Below are 19,888 nucleotides of genomic sequence, written 5' to 3'. Positions count from 1 at the left end.
TTTGGCAAAACATATTGTGTTTCATTAATGACTCAAGAATGATGCATTTTGAAATAGTTGAGAAATCCAAATGTGTTTACATAGCTGCTGTATCTTACCTGTTAAAAAAGATGATGATACAAGATAGAGAAGCACATGTAAAGGGCTTTTCTTTTACAAGACCTAAGAATTCCAAAATTTTTAGTAGAAAAATTTCCCTTTACTTTCAGTAATTTAAAAGCTCCCCTTTGTTTTCTCAATAAGCAGTCTCCTTTCCATCAGCTGGCAGAGAGCAAGCCTAAGCATCCACAGTCTGCTACTTGTGCTACTTCATGCATGCTTTCCCAGATGGAGTAAATCCACCCTTGGACTTGTTTACTGAGGGTTTCTTTTCTTTCATTGACTGTGCAGGAGTCTAAATGACTAAATTAGCATAAGACTTCTCTTGTCTCCCTGCTCTGCTCACCTCCTGCACTACCAGGCTTGGTACAGATCCCTCCCCAGCTGATTGCATGCACAGAACTCACTCCTGCCTTAGTCATGATGCTGTGTGGCAGGAGGTCACCCCAGCTCTCTCCCGAGTGCCCCAAAGCCAAGACCACAGAGGGTTTGCAGCAGACTGAGAAGCAATCAGGAGTTTTCCAGCCATGCTGCAGCCGCTTGGGCAGCTGGGGGGTGCTGGTGGGGGACAGCCAGAGAGGATGTGACAGGGCCAGCGGGCAGAGCCCAGGCTGGCTGGCGTGTGCTGGGGAGGCAGCCTGCTGAGCAGCCAGAGCCTTCCTTCAGCCAAGGGGGACTTGATAAGCAGAGACTTCAAGGGAGATTCATTCCATCCGCCTGCAGGCACCTACAGAGCAGATTTCTGCACTTGAACTAGTCACTGTAGGCTCCTTTCCAATGACTGCAGAGCAATGTCCACATCCTAGGAAAGATTTATTGAGCTATTTTAGGCACCTTTTATATGAATTGCTGTCTCAAAGTAACTGTTTTCCTGCTGTGACCATAAAGGGTGTCTAGGTGGTTTGACATCAGCAAGAAGTATGGTAAAAGCACAACTCACTTCAAAGCAATGACAGGAAAGTACTGGAATGATAATTCTATTAAGGGTTACTGAAAATGTAAAGCTCATCCTACTGAGCTAAAAATAATGAAGAGCTAGGAAAGAAACTTGGGGGATCTATCCAGCTTGCCCCCCCATTTCCTTACTCTTCCTAAGCTCAGGCTTACTGCCTTTGTTAGCTGTTGAGCTGAACCCTTGATCTGACACAGGATGGCCACCCTTGCAATCTTATGACCAGCTGTGATGTTTCCATCTCCTCTGCATTTTATCAGATGAATTGCACCCTTCTTGTCTCAAAACTGAGTTCTGGACAGCAAGCAGTATGTGCTTTTGCAAATTAAAATGCAATGTAAATAAATGAATGGAAAATACTATGCTAGGAAAGTAGTCTTGGTGTGAAACTTGAGACCAAAAAACAGCAGAATCTGGTTTTTTTGTTATGGGTCAATTTACATGACAGCAGGTCTGATGTAACAGACAGGATGTGCCTGATCTCAAAGATCTTTGCCCAGTTAGAAGGGCTTTAAACTGGAAGAGCTTTAAAGTAGATTTGAAGGGAGAAGGGGATAAAACCAGTCTAGATAGAGACAAGCCTGGAGGCAGTACATCAGTGTTTGTTGGATGGTGTGCTAACATGCTCCTTTAGTCTGCTGCCTCGGTGGCTGGGGTGGGGATGGATGGAGATCCACGTGGCAGCAAAGATGCAGGTGTCAGTGAGGTGTCAGAAATCACACAGCTGTGTGAAAATGGTCATGCAAGACTCAGGGCTTCCACCCCCAAGGGGCAGTGGGGACAACAGCCCAAATGAAGTGTACCTGTGCCAGTGCATGCAGAATGGGCAATAAACAGAAGGAACAGGAATTGATTAGGCAGCAGGAAAATTGTGATACAGTTGCCATCACGGAAGCAAGGTGGGGAGGCTTGCACAATTGGGGTATTGCTATGCAGCCCTGCCAGCCCGACTTCAGTGCCAGGGAAGATCACGGAGCAGATCATCCTGAGTGCCATCAAATGGAACAGGACAAGGGGATCGGGCTCCCAGGGCCATGGGCTTGTGAAAGGCAGGTCCTGCTTGACCAACCTGTCTCCTCCTGTGACAGGGTGACCTGCCCAGCGGATGAGGGAAAGGCTGTGGATGTGTCTACCTAGACTTTACAAATTCTTTGACATCATTTCACGCTGAATTCTCCTGGAGAAAATGCTCATGATTTGGATGGGTGCACTGTCCGTTGGTGAAAAAGCTGTCTGGATGGCTGGACCCAGAGAGTGGTGGTGCATGGAGTTAAACCCAGCTGGTGGCCAGCCATGAGTGGTGTTCCCTGGGGCTCAGAAGGTGTGCTATTCCTGTTTAATGTATTTATCTGGATGTGGAGATCTGGCACACCCTCAGTAAGTTTGAGGCAACACCAAGCTGTTGATCTGCGGGAGGGTAGGAAGGCTCTGCACAGGCTGGATCCATGGACTGAAGCCCATGGTATGAGGTTCAACAAGGGCCAAGTGCCAGATCCTACACTTGGGTCACAACAACCCCATGCATTCCTCCCAAGAAACCTCATCTATCTATAATTTCAATGTAATCAAGGACCAGAAAAGGGAAAAGGAGTATTCCATAACTGAGGGGAAAAGGTATTTTAGAGTCCCTTCTCTTCCCTGACGCACTTTACTTGAAGTACTACTACATGTGAAGCTTGGCCTCGAGGGCAAGGGCAAGAAGAGCAGAAAAGCCTTTTAAAGTGATTACTCAGATGTTCAGAAAAGTGCAAAGGAATGTGTGCAGATGAGGACACTCACTGTGCTGGGAAGGGAAAGAAAACTGCTGAGGGAGGTCATTACCCTGCCAAGTGTGTTCCTCCGAAAAGCAGAAGGCACAGGGAGGCCAACACTGAAGATGATGCAAAAGCAGATTGGAGAATGGAGGAACCCTGGAGCCCTGGGGTGGGTTCTGCAGCCCTTGTCCTGCGCAGAGGAGAAAGATGTTGGTGGGAGGGTGGCAGTGGAAGAAACATCATTTGGGGAGGAAACTCTGGTGTGAGTGTACACATATGTATTAGTGTGTGCATCCCAGCAGAGGTGTACAGGGAGTAGCGAGCATTCCGCATCACGCAGCCTTGGTCTGACACAATTCTGTTTGTACAAGGCACACATTGTCTATAACGGAGCTGGAAGTTGGTACACTTGTCTTTCCCGGGGGAGCCGTAGCACGGAGCCTGCGAGAGCCGCTGCCCGGGAACGGGATCGGGCACGGGCACGGGCACGGCCGGGCGGGGCGGGGGCGAGGAGGCAGCGCCGGGCCCCGGGGGCGGGACGGGACCGCACGGACGGGACGGGACCGCACGGACGGGACGGGACGGGACGCGGCCGAGCCGGGAGCGGCCATGGGGAAGCTGCTGGCGGTGGCTCTCGTCGGGATCGCGGCAGCCTTGGTGGCCGAGCGGCTGCTGGCATTCCGGTGGGTGAGCGGGGATCGGAGCCGCGGGTCCCGGTGCCTGCGGGGCGGGACGGGGCTGAGCCCTCCCGGGTACGGGGCTGAGCCCTCCGGGTGCGGGGCTGAGCTCCCCCCTGTGCGGGGCTGAGCTCCCCCCTGTGCGGGGCTGAGCCCTCCGGGTGCGGGGCTGAGCTCCCCCCTGTGCGGGGCTGAGCTCCCCCCTGTGCGGGGCTGAGCCCTCCGGGTGCGGGGCTGAGCCCTCCGGGTGCGGGGCTGAGCTCCCCCCTGTGCGGGGCTGAGCCCTCCGGGTGCGGGGCTGAGCCGGGCGGCGGCGGCGGGCGCTTCCCGTCACCCTCCCGGCGGGAGGACTCGCAGCTCCCGCACTCGGGTACAGCGTAGCCAACACCTGCCCTTGCACCAGCGCAGTGCCAGCCAGAGGGGAAGGGTCCATCATTGCGGTCAGTATTGTCAAGGGAGCCGTTTTTTCCCAGAGAAGATAAAGACACTATGATGTCCTTTTCGTCCGATTTCGGCATTAACTAACTTCGGGACCATTTGGGCAGTGGAAATGCCCTTTGCACTGAGTGCATGTGAAATCCTTCCCAGGATGATGGGAGCAAGGGGGACAAGCAAAGAAGGTGCCCAGGGGCAGGGGGTAGTACCTCTGTTTTTATAGAGACTGCAATTAACAGAGATGTGCCAAATGCACTGTCTCTGAATTTACCTCATCTCCTGCCGACTGGCCAAAGAGTCACTCCAAATAGTTTGCCAGAAACTTGGGTTATGCTCTACCAAAGCTGACCTCTGGATAACAGTAGCCCCTATGTACATGAAGTTTCCTGTGATGGAGCCCAGGCTGTGGTGATCCTAAGTTGTGACCTCACTGGCTGTGAGCTGAAATACCCAGCCCTGTCATGCTCCATATCACACACCTCATGCCATGAGGTATGAATGTGAACACTGGTGTTACAGCAGCTTCCGTCCTGAAAGCTCCCAAATGTGTCACTGGTCCTTTCAGGTCACAGAAGTGATGCTGAATTACTGTATTGGAAGGTGGCTAAGTCATTATAATTTTGCTTACATTCACAATACTCCAAATGCCTGATTTCAGCAATGACATCCAGCTAATTGAACTTTGTGTAGATAGTAATTGTATCTAATTACAGAAGGAGAGCTTTACTGCCTGGACTCTGTTGTCTGGCATGGATGATGGCTGCCTTAAACCCACCATGAGTATTATTGGTGATAGACACAGTGGTAACAGGGCCCTCCTGTCCTGGAGTTGCATAAACTGGGACAGCAGAACTGGAAGATTAGTGGCTTTAGTGGGGTGAGCCATTTCAAAGTGCTGTGAAGAGCAGAGGACTCCACCTCTCCTCCAAACTGAATGAACAAATTAAACATTAGGAATCTGTAAAGGAGAATCTCCATGAAGAAGCAGGATCCCCCTGTCTCTGTAGCTCTCTGTGGGTTTTCCCTGTGTGCTGTTTTCTGCAAACTGCAATGTACCAGCAGTCTTAAGACAGTTGCCAAGTTTGGAAACACACAACTTCAGATCACAAAGTACTCTAAAAGTAATTTAACACAGTCTTGAGAGGAGAAACTGTGGGTGGTGTTCGCTCTTGCCAAGGGTCTTTTTTATTCATCCCCTACCCAGAGGGCAAGAATCCAGCAAAGACTTTCTGTAGTTCCTTCTGAATTTGTTAAAAAACCCCAGAATCAAATCCCAAGTGATTCATGATTGGTTAGTCTAGAGATGAAGAAAACTAAAAGAGAGAGAGGTCTTTGAATATGGAACGGGTTCCTTCTGAAGGAAGGGGAAGGCCTGTGGCCTGTGTCCCATGAAGTAGGGCAGCAGGTGGAGGACTCAAAACTGGAAAGAGAAACTGAGGGGAAAGGTGCCATGCACTGGACTTGCACCAAGCTAAAAAATTCTTGCTTTCTTTGGAGTTGCATCCAGCACATATTGCAGGTCCTCCATATTCCAGGCTGTTCTTGGTATGGCCAGTTGGTAATCTGGGCCATCTGGCTGCGTGGCTGGGGCTGTCTGAGCTAGATAAACTGACACATTTTGGAAAAGCCTCTATATGAGCTGCAGGCTTGTGACTGGTGTCCTTTTGAATTACTCTCATTCCAGCCCATGAAGTGTTTCCCTGGGAATGCTGTCGGGATATCATCATCCCCTGCTGGCTGCTGCCTGAGTTCCTGCTGTGCTTTTGGCTTGGGGTGGCTTGCAGCCTGCCTGGGAAAGGCTGCTGAAAATAGGGAAGGGAAAAACCCTAAGCAGGCAGCAGTGCAGCTTCAGGCAGGATCCCCCTGAGCCACCCCGAGGGTTTGGTGGGTTTGGCTGTGCCAGGATGCCGGTGGGTGAGGGGGCAGAAGGGGGAGCGCCTTCTGCGCTGTTTGTGGGCTGGCAGCCAGCATCGTGATCTCTGATCTCTGTCAGTTCTCCTGTGCTGGGAGAGAGGGCTTGGGAGGGTTTAACTTGGCTCCTTTCCTTTGCAGTTGTCTGCACTTTTTTACTCTTTTTCTTATTTTCTTTTGGCCTTATATTAACAAACTGTGTCAGTGATACAAAATTGAAGCAATTTACAATTCATATTTAAGTGATTTAAAAAATGCAGGACTGGCATACCACGTAGTGCTCAACTGTATCACATATTTTTCATATCACTGACTGATACTGCTGTTTACTTTATGTTTATGCCTAAAACCATAACATAAACATGGCAAGGTTTTGCTATGGGATCTTTGCATTCAGAATTTCCTGTGTTTGCAGCAATAGCCTCGACATATGCATATGATAGTCATGCAGAAGTGTTACTAGGTTAGGTTAAATACTTCCTTCTGGGTAGAAAAAAAAAAAAAAAGAAATATTTTAGCACACTAGAATATGTAGAAATGCAACATATATTCTTGTGTCACTGCAGACCAGCATGGTTAAACCTCCTGGTTGTTGCAAGGTGGTGCTCATGCAGATTTGCAAACAACTTGGAGCAGAGAAATATGAACTTGTGTCTGCCTGTCTGTATCTGTTTTTCCAGTGAACTATGAGTCAGAGGTGGAATTTCATGCACATTCATGAATGAAATAAGCACTGATGAAGGGTAATGCTTGGGGTGGTTACCGGGAGTGGAGAGGAGGGCGCAGGGTAATTGCTGAAAACTGTACTACCAACTCCTGCTGTAAGGGAAAGAGTGCTCCTGCCTTGCAACCTTTGAATGTAGACAAAAACTAAAGAAAGTGCAACTGCTGGTGGCCTGGTCACCAAAAATAGGCAGTGGGCTGCAGTAGAAGATTGCCCTCTCCTCATGTGAAACGTTGGTCCTAACTGCTTCTATATTTAGGTGTCTGAAACCTGAAGAAAGTGTGGTTATGTTATCATCTGAGCTGCAGTGGGTCATGAAAGCTTGTTGCTGCAGCTCATGCACAAAATGAAGTTTCTGAAGCTACTCAGAGTAGAAGAATCACTTAATCCTTGGTCATGTGTAACCATTGCAGTGATTTGGAGCGGTTGCTGTTGCTGGTTCTGGAGTTTGCTTATTCAGTATTTTACGGCTGATTTGTTGCTGCAGTGTGGCAGACAATAAAGCTGAAAACTAGGAAAGTTACCTGTTTTCAAACTGGCTGTGTGCTGTTTAACCCTGCTCTTTCCTCTTGCAGGAGCAGACTCAATGCTTCACGGGAAGTAGCCCCGGTGAGCCTCCCGAACTGCAGGCTCATTAAAGGCATCGGTACGTGCTCAAAATAACTGAGTGCACTGCTTTTGTCCAGCCTCTTTTGTAATGGCTTCTTGAAGCCAGTTTCCAAGCCTGATCCCAAAAACAAAGTGATAATTTGACTTTGATTTCCTACTTGGACTTGGAGATAGGGAGAAACTGCAGGAAGAAAATAGTACTGAAAAACTAGCTGGGCGTAAGTAGGTATTAAGTTTCTTTTCCTTTTCTTAAAATTGAGTACCTTGCAAACACTTCTTTGCTAAGTCACTTAGAAAATGATTTGGCTTTCAGATGAGGGTGTGCTGGCTCTTCAGGCAGGTACCTACAGGAGGCTGTCAGCTGTTTACGCCTTGGAGATGGGAAATGCTGCAAGGGTGTGTGAAAAACGCCAATCACTTGTTTTTAAAATTTTAAAAGTTTAATAGTAATAAAATGGTTATAAAAATAGTAATACAATTAAAGTAATAATCATTTGGACGATTTGAATTAGGACAATATGAGACAATAGAAACAAAGAGTTATGGATGTCTGGGTACCTTTTTCTGGGCAGCATAAGCCCGAAAAAGGACACCCGTTAACAAAGGATTAACCCTTAAAACTAATAGCCTGTTGAATATTCATACACCTTGATACATGATGCATGAATTCCATTCCAGTGGAATTTCAAATTCCATTCAAAAGGATTCTGTCTGGTCATCCTCAACTTCTTCCTCATATTCCTAACGGCGCCATCCTGCCTGAGCAAGGCAGGAAGAGGTTTGTTTCTCCTGATAATGGAGCAATAAATTCTCTCTCTCTGAAAGATTTAGGTGTCCTGTGGCTGCTATCTCAGTGTGAGTCCTTTTTTTAGAAAAAAAGTATCCTACACAGCATAGTTTCTATTTTAACATTTTGTTATAATCTAAAACTATATTTACCCCACTACTTAGGAGAATTAATGCAGCATTACTTTCTACCACAACACATATAATATTCATTTTAATATTTGTGAAAAGCCAGTCATAAAATTCACATTTTTCACAGGTGGAAGCCTTAGGAGAAGGCCATAGGCACATGGGGAAGGAGTGGCTGCTAAATGCCAGCCAGGTTGCCCCTCCTTAGAGCCACATTTTGGGATATTTGGGAGCTGCCTGGTGCCGCGGTGCCGGGAGCTCGGCGCGGTTGTGCAATGCAGCTGTGGGTTCCAAAGAGCGAGAGGTCGTGTTTGTCATCCTAGTCTGGTTTGCAGAGAGGTTTAACAGAGTGGTTCCAATGTTGACTTTGTACTTTGGGCCGTGTGTTTAGCACACAGCAATATTTATGTCTTGGTTTTTTTCTCTCCACTTAGGATAACCAGTTTATAAAATTGATGGCTTTGAAATGGATTGGTTTTTTGTGTCTCCCATTCTCCCAAAAAACCTCAATGCAGGCTTGATGGCTAAGAATTTTCCCCTCCTTAGTATTTTTGGAAATGGCTTAAATTATGTTGAAATTTGTCTAGATTTTTCATGTGTAAAAAGTCAATGGATGAGCTTTTACAACCTTGCCTATGAGCTTGCTGACTCAGTGAGTTAATGTCATAAATCTTGTTTCTTCCTTGTGTCAGGATTCAAACATCTTCATAAAGTCAAATTGCTGCTATGAATGCGTATATGCAGAGTTCCTGTGCTCGAAAATACATACAGAAAAAATTGCATTGAAAAAATTTTCCAGGTCTTCTAGATTAAGCTGTAGTTTACTCATACAAGACTATGAATGATGCTTGTTCGGCAGTGATTAGTAAAAAATAATTTCTGAGTAATTTTTTAGGCATATCAATATTGCAATCATTATAAGACTTCTTTTGCAACATGATTGTTCTGTTGAGGAAAGAAGGAAACCTGGAAGAGACAGATAGAGTTGTGTTTCATTTCTGAACAGTGTCTTGGTTTTGTGCCTGACATTTACATGCAGATTAGGTTATTTCTGAGAACCTGTCTCTGCTTAGAGGCAGTGGATCCATTTACAGAGCTTCATTTCTGCTTCTTGCTGGCTCCTCTCATGCTGCCCCTTCACACAGAGAACTGCACCTTGCCTTGCCTTTGCTGTGCAGTTTACTTCTCATTAGAAAAATAAAAATGCCAAGAATTAGTTTAGCAGGCCCAGTGTGGGAGAAGGAGAAATAAGAAAGGATTGTGCAAACTGAAAAGTTGGCATGTTCACTCAAATGTCTTCTAAAACTCATTTGCTGTGACCAGGGGTCCTAAATCACTCAAGGTGACCAAGGTCCCCTAAAGCTTAAATTCTGCCTAGGTAGTACTGTTCAGACATGGGGCTCTGCTGTTCTTGGATCTGTAAGGTTGCTTGTGTGGGTGACTTTGTCTTAGCATGTCTTTGTGCATGAATGTCTTGTCCTCCTGGGCCTTTTTCCTTTAAAATGCTAGGATAAAGCTGAATAAACATTCTATCTTTATTTTAATGTTTAAATCAGTCCTCCTGAACTCTTAAATGTGACATAGATCCCAGAGCAGGATCATCTGGATCTGAGCAAAATAATCCTAATCTATCCATTCTGTACATGGGGGAGCAGACCTCTGGTACAGTCTATGAAATATAAGTGGTGGATCTGTAGTAAGGGAAGCAAACACAGAGTAAATGGAAGATTTCTCTAGTGGACCTTTTTGTTTCTGCACAGTTGCATCTTTTCTGTATCTTTCTAAAGAGTTTAATCTATTCTGCTTTTCAAATATTGTGCAATATAAGCACAGATGCAAACATTGAACAAACAAAAATTGCAGCTTGTCCTAAGCCTCATTCTCAAATATGTAGGAAAGGCTGTATTTGTAGAATAAACACCAACTTCTGAGGTTTATTGATGCCTTATCATGTTACTGGTTTATAATAAACTAACTATATCTCCTGTACTAATTCCCAAAGTTCAAGAAGCTACTACAGAAGTTGCTAGAAATACTTGCATCTTGGAACAGTTCGTGGGATGTGGGCAAAACGGTGTCACCCTTTTGGACATGAAACCCAGATGGGTTTTTTTGTTAGATACACCTGCCAAATACATCATACTAAGATGAAATGAAGAACAACAAATAAAGAATAAAGAACAACATTTCTAGAGTAGGCAGCAGTTTTTCACACTATCTTTTAATTTCTCTTAAATGCCACCTCTCTTCAGATAATGCCATGGACAAGCTGGGCTCAGTGATATGATTAAACAACAGAGAGTGCATACAAGTGATACCTGAGGAGTGAGCTCCTGACTCTCCTGGCCCACAGGGCGCCTGCAGCAGCACAGAGCCCTCGCAGAAGGGCGTGCAGAGAGTCCCTGAGCATCCCTGCCCTGTGCCTGCAGCCCCTGCCAGGCGCTGGATAAGCGGGGCTGTGCTGAGTCAGCATTCCGCTGCCCTCCTGACACCCACACATTCCAGGAGCCGGCCATGGAGCGCCCAAAATGTGCTTTGCTGGGTAGTTTCTCTTGGGGCACTTGGGTGCAGGGCTCTCAGTGTGGAAACTTGGAAAGTTTTTAATGATCTGCTCCCAATTAGCCTGCTCATCTTTCTGCTTGGCAGCCTCGCCGATTCAGTAGCGATAAATGATTATATCTCTGTTTATTCACTCACCAGTGTGTGCTGCCAGTAAAAGCTGTCTGTCCAGCTCATGTCACCATGGCAATTGAGCCTCTCAGCATTTATTTATGCTGTTAGCTTTGCAGCAATCCTGGGAAGTGGAGAATTACCACTAACCCAATTTTATAAATTAACCCAGGCTTGGAGAGACTGGGGCAAGGGAAAGGAGTCTGTGGCTCAAACCAGAGTGTAAGCTGAGCTGAGAAAAAAAAAAAAAGGAAAAAAAAAGCCCAAATTCAAAACGTTAATTGGTAAATACAGGCTCTAAGTGTTTCTGGACACATGAGTGCAGATGTTATCTCCTGCTTGAGTTAGTCAAAATTCAGAACCAAAACCCAGGGTGGGATAACAGCTGACTCCTCCCAAAATGCATTTCAGATATTTTGCTCTTTAGAAGGCAGGGATACTGTGCTCATTGCTGTCATGGGATGGAGCAGGAACTTGCTGAGGCTGAGGAGAAGCTGGCCCTGGCCAGAAGTGAGAAGTTGTGCCTCTGCATCTTCCTAGGGCTGAGCTGGGGAGGAACTTTCCTGGATGGGTGAATTTGGGGTTCTGGTTCCTCTCCACAGAGGCTGCCAGTGATCCCAGGATCAATTAAAACCCAGGCAAACCAGTGCTTGGACAAATAGGAGTTGCTTAAAAGCAAACAGCAAACCCAGCTCAAATGTGCAGGTGCTTCCTTGGGAAGAGGTGCAAGGTGCAAAGATTGTGTGAGCCATGCAGGCTCACACGTGGTTATGGCAAAGCAGGAGGGGATGTGGGACATGGGACAAGTTGGGTGGAAAAACCTTGTGTTGATGGCTCTGATAAAGAAAACCTGCAGAAGAGTTTTCTTTAAGCAAGTGCTCCTGAGTGGTTTCCCTCATCATCTGGAAAATGACTTGTGGGCAATGCTGGTTTTGCTGGTGATTTGGAGAAAAGAGGGGAGGGTTCTCAGGGAAGAGGTGGAAATGTGGGATGGCAAACAGCCTTCAGCATTGGACTAAAGGCTCTTTGGAGAGTGCTTTATGAAAGCCTAAAATTGCTCAACGGTTCTTACTAAAGAGTTTTTATTTTATCTTCCTTTCTTAAAAGTGAAAAGTATTACAGGAGCTACAGGAACTGGCAATATTGGAAGTGGTTACCTGTAGTTGAAAGTGAGGTCTAACTATGAAAACCCTTAGCTGTTACAGATATAGTAGGTTCTCTGTCACTTGAGAGCTTTAACTAAATATTTGGCAATCCATTTTTGTGAAGTGTCTGAGCTCAATCTGGAGAATTAGTGTGCACAATTCCCACAGCTGCCTTATGCAAGCCTGAGGCCTGAGTCGGGGTATGGTCCTACCCTGGAATCTCCGTGCCCACACTAATTGCTCGCTGCAGAACACATCCTCAGGAGCTGGTGATTCACCCCACACCTGGTGATTCACCTCACAACATCTGGGGGCAGCTGGAGCTGGGTAGGAGCCTGCCTGGCCACTGCAGGGGCACTCTTGGGCCCCAAAAGAGGTGAACCCCAGTACTATTTCCTAACCCAGCGTGCTGTCTTCTGCTACCACTTTTAATGCAGTGGCCAAACTTTTCAACCAAACTTCATTGTGTGTGCCGTCATACCAGAAAGGGTCATTCATGAGAGCTGAAATTGTACTTAAAAGAAGATTTTTTCAATGGGAAATGCTTGATGTCACCTGAAACCCTGTTTGTCTCTGTTTTGCAGAAACTGGTTCAGAAGACATCGATATACTTCCCAATGGACTGGCTTTCATCAGCTCTGTAAGTGCCCATGCCACCTCCCCACGCTGGGGCTTGCCTGCTTCCTTTCCTGCAGAAGCCATGGGTGAAAGGAGCATGAGGGGCTCTTTTCTACAGGTCTGACTGGCTCCCAAAGAGCAGCCCAGTCTTGTGTTGGCTTAGCTGTCATCCCCCTCAGCAGGCGTGCTGCTTGGCACAGAGGGGGTGTTGCTGGCTCTGACACAGGTGTCCTGTCCACAGGTGACTTACCTGGCCGCGTAACCTTGGCTTTCTTTCATGCTACTTCATTGAAATGTTGAAATGTCTCTGCCGTGTTAAGAAGCTGTGTTAATTCCCTAATGTAAAAAAAAACCCCACATTTTATGTATTGGTTTTGCTGTTCCTGATTGGTTTTTTGCCTTCAAGAGATAAGTTTTCAACTTTCTCTTTGCAGTTATGGTGGCTGGCCATGGGACATCCTCATGTGTGCTTGCAAGTCTGATCAAGGCCCCGGCTTTTTCAGCCCTGTGATGCTCCTGTTTACCTTTTATCTGGGAATTCTTTTCTTATGTTTGGATTCTACAGGGCTTGAAATATCCAGGATTAAAGAGCTTTGCTCCAGATAAGCCAGGTGAAATATTTTTGATGGATTTGAATGAAGACAATCCCAGAGCAGTGGAACTGAGAATCAGCCGAGGGTTTGATCTGGCATCGTTCAACCCTCATGGAATCAGCACCTACATAGACAGAGGTAAAGAGCTCGAGATGGTGGCAAATATCAGCCTAGAGAACACAGTCAGGAATCCCTTTGCAGCCTTGCCCTGCACCCCCATGGCGGTTTTTGCTGGGAGACAAAAAGGTTTGGGGCTTTTTACCTTTGTTTTGCCCTTTTCTGAATGTCAGTTGCCAAAGGAAACACATTTGCAGATAATTTCAGTCTGTCTGAAATAAAAGGATGCCCTGGATATTAAAAGGAAAGAAAACATGGTAAAATTTAGAGTTGAAAACCACATAAAATTGATTTTACATTTACGTCTGTCTCACACTGGGTTAAGGTGTTTTGAGGAGACACATCCTTCACTGACTAGTAGTGCCTAGAATGGAAACTTTTGTGGCAAAACAGTAAATCATGAACTCTCTGTAGATTACCAAAACCCTTGTTACTCTTTGGCCAAGCCAGGTTCTCTTCTCCAAGGCATGTTCTCCTACATCAGGCTCTGACTACCAATAAAGGATCTTTTTCCCTGTCCTTTCATTGGGGTTTTTAACAGAGCAAGTAGAATTCTGCAAGTATAAAGAAAACAATTGTTGCAGTTTGACCTGCATCCCCCACCCTTTAAGGGAAGGTGTTGGAAAAATCAGTGGTGGCTAATTTGGGTCCTGCCAGAAGGGCTGGGCAGGTGGGCTGCAGCTTTGCTTGGAATGCAGGAGAGGGATGCTCCTTCCGCTCTGCCGGGGATGTGGTGGACAAACCCAAGAGCCCAAACTGCCTTGGCCACAAACCCTTCTTCCAACTGACTGGGGCTGTTTCAGAGATTGCAAAACCCAGTGGCTTTGCTATAAGGATGAGGTGGTGGTTTCTTTCTTCCTTGGAAGAAATAGCAAAAATCTATTATTAACAAAGCAGTTTCCTGTAGAGCCAGCCTGGGAGAAAAGCAGCTGGAGGTCTGGGCCTGGTTGCAGAGGCATCTTGCAGGATGTGGGTACTCGTCCCTGTGCCTCTGCAGAGCCCTAAGGCAAATGCACCAAGCCCAGCCTGTGCCCTGTGCTGGAGGCTGCCTCAGGGCTGGGCTGCTCACACACACACAGACTGCTGCAGAGAATTCAGCTGCTTCCGTTTCTTTTTCAAGATGACACCGTGTACCTCTTTGTGGTGAACCATCCCCACCAGAAGAGCACAGTAGAGTTGTTTAAATTTGTAGAAGATGACAATTCTCTTGTGCACCTGAAAACCATTCGACATGACCTTCTGACAAGGTATTTACTCAAATACAGATCAGGCTGCACTGGTGAAATCCAATGTAGGACGATTTTTGGGTTTAGGCTATTGTTAATATATTTTCTCTTTAACCAGCCTGCCTGTTTCTCTTACTGATTACTTCTTATCTGTGTAATAAAAAGCAGTGTTTCCCCAATCTGTTCTCTAAATTAGATTTTTAATAGTTGTATCACTAAATTAGTCTTAAGCGCTGCTGTGATTGATGCCAGTGAATTAGCTTGGCATCCATTTCTCCTTTGTTCATGTAACCCACACTCAGGTCATTGCAGATATGAGTCTCCAGATATTTTATTTTTTGTTTGGATATCCTACACTGTAAAAATAAACATACACTTAGTTTTTTCTGTTTTTCTTATTTTTAATACAAAAATATTTTGGTCTGTCCTACTGCAATATGATTGTAAAATAAACAGCCAGATTGATTAGGTTGTCACAACACCTACGTGTTCTCTGATTTCTACTTGAATGTAATGAAAAAGAAAATAATACTAATAATACTACTAATAATATTACTAATAATAAAAAAAATATTTCCCTGTACTTATAGACAGGTAGCCAGATCTCTAGCTGATGCCCTATGCCCTATTCAGGTCTCAGCACTGCACTGTCCTGGCTCATAGAAAATAGAAGTAAAAAGGATCTAAATAATTTGGTGACTACTTGAAGTACATCTATAATTGCAGCCTCTTTATGGTATTGATGGCCATGTCCTGACTCTATTCTGGGCAGTCCTAAAATGCTACTTCATACCTCTCAATTAATTTTTTAATTTCACTCTTCATTTCTTTTTTAGTGTGAATGACATAGTAGCCATGGGACCAGACAGCTTCTATGCTACCAATGACCACTACTTCTCTGAGTTCCTCTTGATGTTCTTAGAAATGTTCTTGGGTTTAACCTGGTCAAATGTCATTTACTACAGTCCGAAAGAAGTTAAAGAAGTAGCATCTGGGTTTTATTCAGCCAATGGAATTAACATTTCACCTGATAGAAAGTAAGTTTCTCCTTACATTAGATTTTGTTTTATCACACAGAGGTATCTGGAGATCTTCATTTGTACACCTGGTACCTCTGTGTTCAGGTGTCTGAAGTGGTTCATGTAAGGCAAGGTGCTGCCTGTGCAGCACAAGTGATGCAGAGTGTTTGTAGCACACAAGTTTTGTCTCAGTGTTTAGCAGCAGTGTTTGCTGCATTGTGTGGTACTTTATAGGCAGCAAGGTCAACAGTTGCTGCATTTTAACCAGCTGGTTCAGGGGTTTGTGTGTCTTGCTTGCAAGGATTAATGGGGCAGGGTTTCTGCAAGCAGGGAGTGCTCTACAGTCCTACACCTGCATGACTGAATCAATCGCTCCTGTGATGTGGACAGGTGATTTAAAAAAAAAATAAATTGAAATTGCAATTTTCCGGTTCCAAGGCTTATTTCAGTGTCATAATGGAAAACTGGCACAGTGTGAAGCTACACTGGCACCTCAGCAGGTTGGCTTCAGCGCCCTGTGGCTGGCTGGCAATGTCTGTTGGTGTGTGGGCTTGCACAGGAAGAACTGTCTACTTTTGGTGTCTGTTCACTCATATATTGAGGTGCTTTTCTTCCTTTTGAAGGTACATCTATATTGCAGATATATTGGATCACAATGTCCATGTCATGGAAAAACATGCTAACTGGAGTTTAACCCATGTGAAGGTAAGGTGCTGCCATTCTTTAAAAAAGAGGCAGATATGAATTTTGGACAAAATAATTTTGATGAATGCTCAAGATTTCAGCATGATCATGTGTAAAGTTCTGGTCTGGGTGGTTCCTGCTGTGGGTTTGCAGAGGTGTCTGCACACCCCATTACAGAGCTTCTGATCTCCCACCCTCCCACCAACAACAGGGAGGAATCCTTCGTATGCTGTGGAGCTGTAGTGGGAGTCTGCCTCAGGCAGTGTGGGTCAGAGCACTGAAAGCATCCACAGAGGTGTAGGTGTGGATGAGCTGATGGGGGAAGCCCAGAGCACCAAGCAGGTTCCTCATAGCACAGGGGTGGGGAGGATGCATACCAGGGGAAAAGACAGACAGAAGTGGGGGGAAAAGTATTTATTTAAAAAAAAGCAGTCTAAATTATGTCAGATGAGACAAGTCTGTTGGTTATGTTGTAGTTTGCTTCCAGGATTTCTGATAGATTTAATTTTTTGGTTTTTTCTGTGTTGGCTAGACACTGCAGCTGGACACGCTGGTCGATAACTTGTCTATTGACCCTCACACTGGAGACATCTGGATAGGATGTCATCCCAATGGGATGAAGCTGTTCCACTATGATCCTGAAAATCTTCCTGCATCTGAGGTGCTTTTTGGGAGACATCACTGGTCTCTTGGCTATGTCTGTGCCAGAAAGTTGTTTTGTTCAAATCATGCTGGTATAACTTAACTGCATTTCATAGAAAGTGCCTGGCACAAAGTGCCTTTGTTAAAGCAAAGACCAAGCTGACTTCTGCTCTCAAGTGAGAGCCTGAGCAGCATATACTCACTAACAAACACCTATTCAGATCCTTGGGCAACAACTAAATAATTTCCAACCAGTAGCTCAGTCACTCTGGACTCCTCAGGCTGCTCTCTGTGCAGCTGTGGACGTGCACACAGATTCTGATGAGCTGCATTAATTACTGAGCCAGCACCTCTTTGCCAAACTGAACATAATTGACTGAGTGCAAAGTGTGACCTGAAACATTTCCACAGGAATGATTAATTTGTGCAAGTGTGGTTCATCTGTGGGTAACACTGTAAATCTTCTTTCTATGAAATCAGTGAGGTACTGGCATTGGCATGATGGTGGCTGCGAGTGCAGCTGGCTGCTGTCCATTGGATTTCACCCTTGTCTGAAGCTCCCTGTAAGACACTTCTCAAAATGACCATGTTCAATAGCAATAGATTTCTGATACTAGGCAACTGCTTACTCTGTCTGGGAAAAACATGAAAATAAGAAGATATGAACTAACTCTTAGTCTGGAAAAAAAGTGCACATTCCTAGTGGTGGAGATGAGTACCTGACTTCCTTACAGATGTTGCACAACAACATTAAAAAAAAAATCAGTGCTCATGGACCATGCTTCACTAAAGGCCCTCTCAGAGGAGTCACATGGTTGCCATTATCAGCAGCTGGTCATCCTAGCTGATCTGTTTAAGCTAACATGCTGATGTTCCCCCTCTCCCTGGAGCCTTTTCACCCGTGACCATTTCACAGCTGTACCTCCCCGCCCCGGCAGGTGCTGCGCATCCAGAGCATCCTCTCGGAGCAGCCCGTGGTGACGCGCGTCTACGCTGACAACGGCTCCGTGCTGCAGGGCAGCTCCGTGGCATCCACCCACCAGGGAAAGCTGCTCATCGGCACAGTCTTCCACAGAGCTCTCCTCTGTCATCTATAGCTCCTCGCGGGCAAGGCCTGCTGCTGTGGAAAGGATTTCATTCCTTGGGCTTAGGTTCTGCTAGATCTGCTAACAACAAGACTGTTCCAATAAAGGTTAACTACAGTAATGGAAATGTATTTTAGCCTTCCTCTCCAAAGTAAGACTTCTACACAATAGTAAAGGACATGGAATTGAAGGTGAGAAATTAGTTTATCTGTGTAATGGGGAGGACCCCATGTTGTTAACACTGAATTGAAGTTCAATTTCAGATTGTAAATGACTAAACTGTCAGACAGTGAGCTATGTGATGGCTGGATTTCTGGATTGTTGTTTGGTTGTTTTTTCCCCCCATGAGAAAACTGATTTTGTAAATGAGAATTGCTGACTACCAGTGTGGTGTGCATTCTTGTCACTGAACCCTGGGCCTTCCCAGGGACTGTGCTAGGGGTTTTTCTTCCAAACCTTCCTGTTGGCTTTCCCGAATGCTTCCAGAATAACTGGAAGGAGAATAAATGTCATTTCCATCTCATTCATTTCCTCTTCCCCCTTAAAGCCATTTCCCAGTGTTACTTCAGTTTCATAAATTTGTTTTAATCCTATGTGAAAAGAGTAGGGCATCACTTTGGAGAGGTTTCTGACTGGGTCTTTCAAAGGGAGTTTAGAAAATCTTTTTTTTCTCTTAAAGAGTGGGAAACATCTCCTGCACACCTTCAGCAGGAAGTGCATTAGCAGTTCCTATGGTCTGTCACTACAAAGGGAGCATTTCTGGGCACTGTGCAGTGACTCCCCCAAGCCATGGTCACACATGTTCTGTGTTTAACTTCAGCTGCTGTGGAGCTGATTCCTGCAGCACTGCTGTGCACCAGGCAGCCCTTCAGGTTTACCTGGCATCAGTTACTGACATTTTGCAGTGCCAGAAGCCCCCCAGGTTTCCTTCAGCTAGTGTTTTTGGGCTGATGTTAGCAGTCATTTGCAATGAACTGAACTCAGTGTCCTTTGAAGCTGGAGCTCATGGAGTGAGCTCTCCTTGCATTAGTGTGGATGCCCTTACCCTCAGAGCAGCTCCTGCTGCACTTTCTGAGCACCCAGCTGTGATCAGCTCTCCAGTTTTGTCAGAGTTGCTGACATTCAGCTGAAGGCTCTGTGTTACATGTGGGATCTCTCCTGCTGGGCTTGCCACTGTGCCTGCACCTGCCTGCACTGGCCCTTGCCAGCATCTTGGCAGCCCCTCCAAATGCTGCCACCAGGCAGACATCCCTGAGGGCCACCAGCCCCTCTGCATCCTTCTGCTGATGCAGTAGATTTTCCTCACAGCAGTTTTTCCACCACTGTGCAGAAAAAAGACAGACTACTCCTGAAGTGCAAGCATGGGAGGAGAAAGCCAGTCCCTGGGTGCTGATTGCCAGGCTGGCTTTGCTGTTCCCTCCTGCCTCTGCTCCAGCACCAGCCACAGCCCCTCTGGTCTGAACAGAACATGGAGAGTTCAGAAAACACAGGAGTGCTTCTGCCTTTAAGACAGACCAAATAACCTGCTCTGTAGTGGCCCAGACACTGAGATAGAATGTGGAGTATGTGCAAACCCTCTGTCTGTGTTCTGCTGTTCTGGCTGGGAAGAGGCAGTGCTGCGGGCTGAGGTTTGGGGGAGCAGGGCCCTGAGCAGCAAATGTGTGTACTGGCACCTCTTGGCTCCTGCACCTTTCCTTTCTAACGAGCCCAATGGCTTTCAATCACTGGTAGGGAAAGAGAAACTCTCCTTTCCTGAGCTCTAATGAGCAGGAAGCCAGTGCCAGGGCTTGTGCTGGGGTTGTGTTGCTGCACAGGAAGGATGGTGTCACCCCACTCCCTCTGCACAGCTGAGTGGGTTGTGGGTCCTGCCACATCCCCTCCTGCCCCACAAAGCCTCTGCCTCACCCCAAGGCCTCACATGGCCCCTGGCTGCTGGCACAGCCACCATGGTGTAAGGCACGTCCCTGGGCACAAGAGCTGCAAGAGGCTGAAGAACAGCCAGTGCCACTCTGG

The 19,888-nt window shown here is 46.2% G+C and overlaps 1 protein-coding gene across 1 annotated transcript; it reads left to right on the top strand.

Moving 5' to 3' along the window:
• Positions 1 to 3,379: 3,379 nt before the first annotated feature.
• LOC128935417 (serum paraoxonase/arylesterase 2) lies at positions 3,380 to 18,398 on the top strand. Its single transcript, XM_054273781.1, has 9 exons — positions 3,380 to 3,488; positions 7,128 to 7,198; positions 12,476 to 12,531; positions 13,075 to 13,240; positions 14,340 to 14,466; positions 15,282 to 15,482; positions 16,088 to 16,169; positions 16,681 to 16,809; positions 17,729 to 18,398. Exons 1-9 carry the CDS (start codon positions 3,415 to 3,417, stop codon positions 17,885 to 17,887), a joined length of 1,065 nt encoding a protein of 354 aa, XP_054129756.1. The 5' UTR covers positions 3,380 to 3,414; the 3' UTR covers positions 17,888 to 18,398.
• Positions 18,399 to 19,888: the final 1,490 nt, after the last annotated feature.

Source organism: Melozone crissalis, unplaced genomic scaffold, assembly GCF_028551555.1.
Source record: "Melozone crissalis strain CALT ecotype California unplaced genomic scaffold, PUWL_Pcris_2 ptg000016l_1, whole genome shotgun sequence".
NCBI classification, from domain to species: Eukaryota; Metazoa; Chordata; class Aves; order Passeriformes; family Passerellidae; genus Melozone; species Melozone crissalis.
The sequence above is the reverse complement of the archived record's forward strand: the minus strand, read 5'-3'. Positions and strand labels throughout refer to the sequence as shown.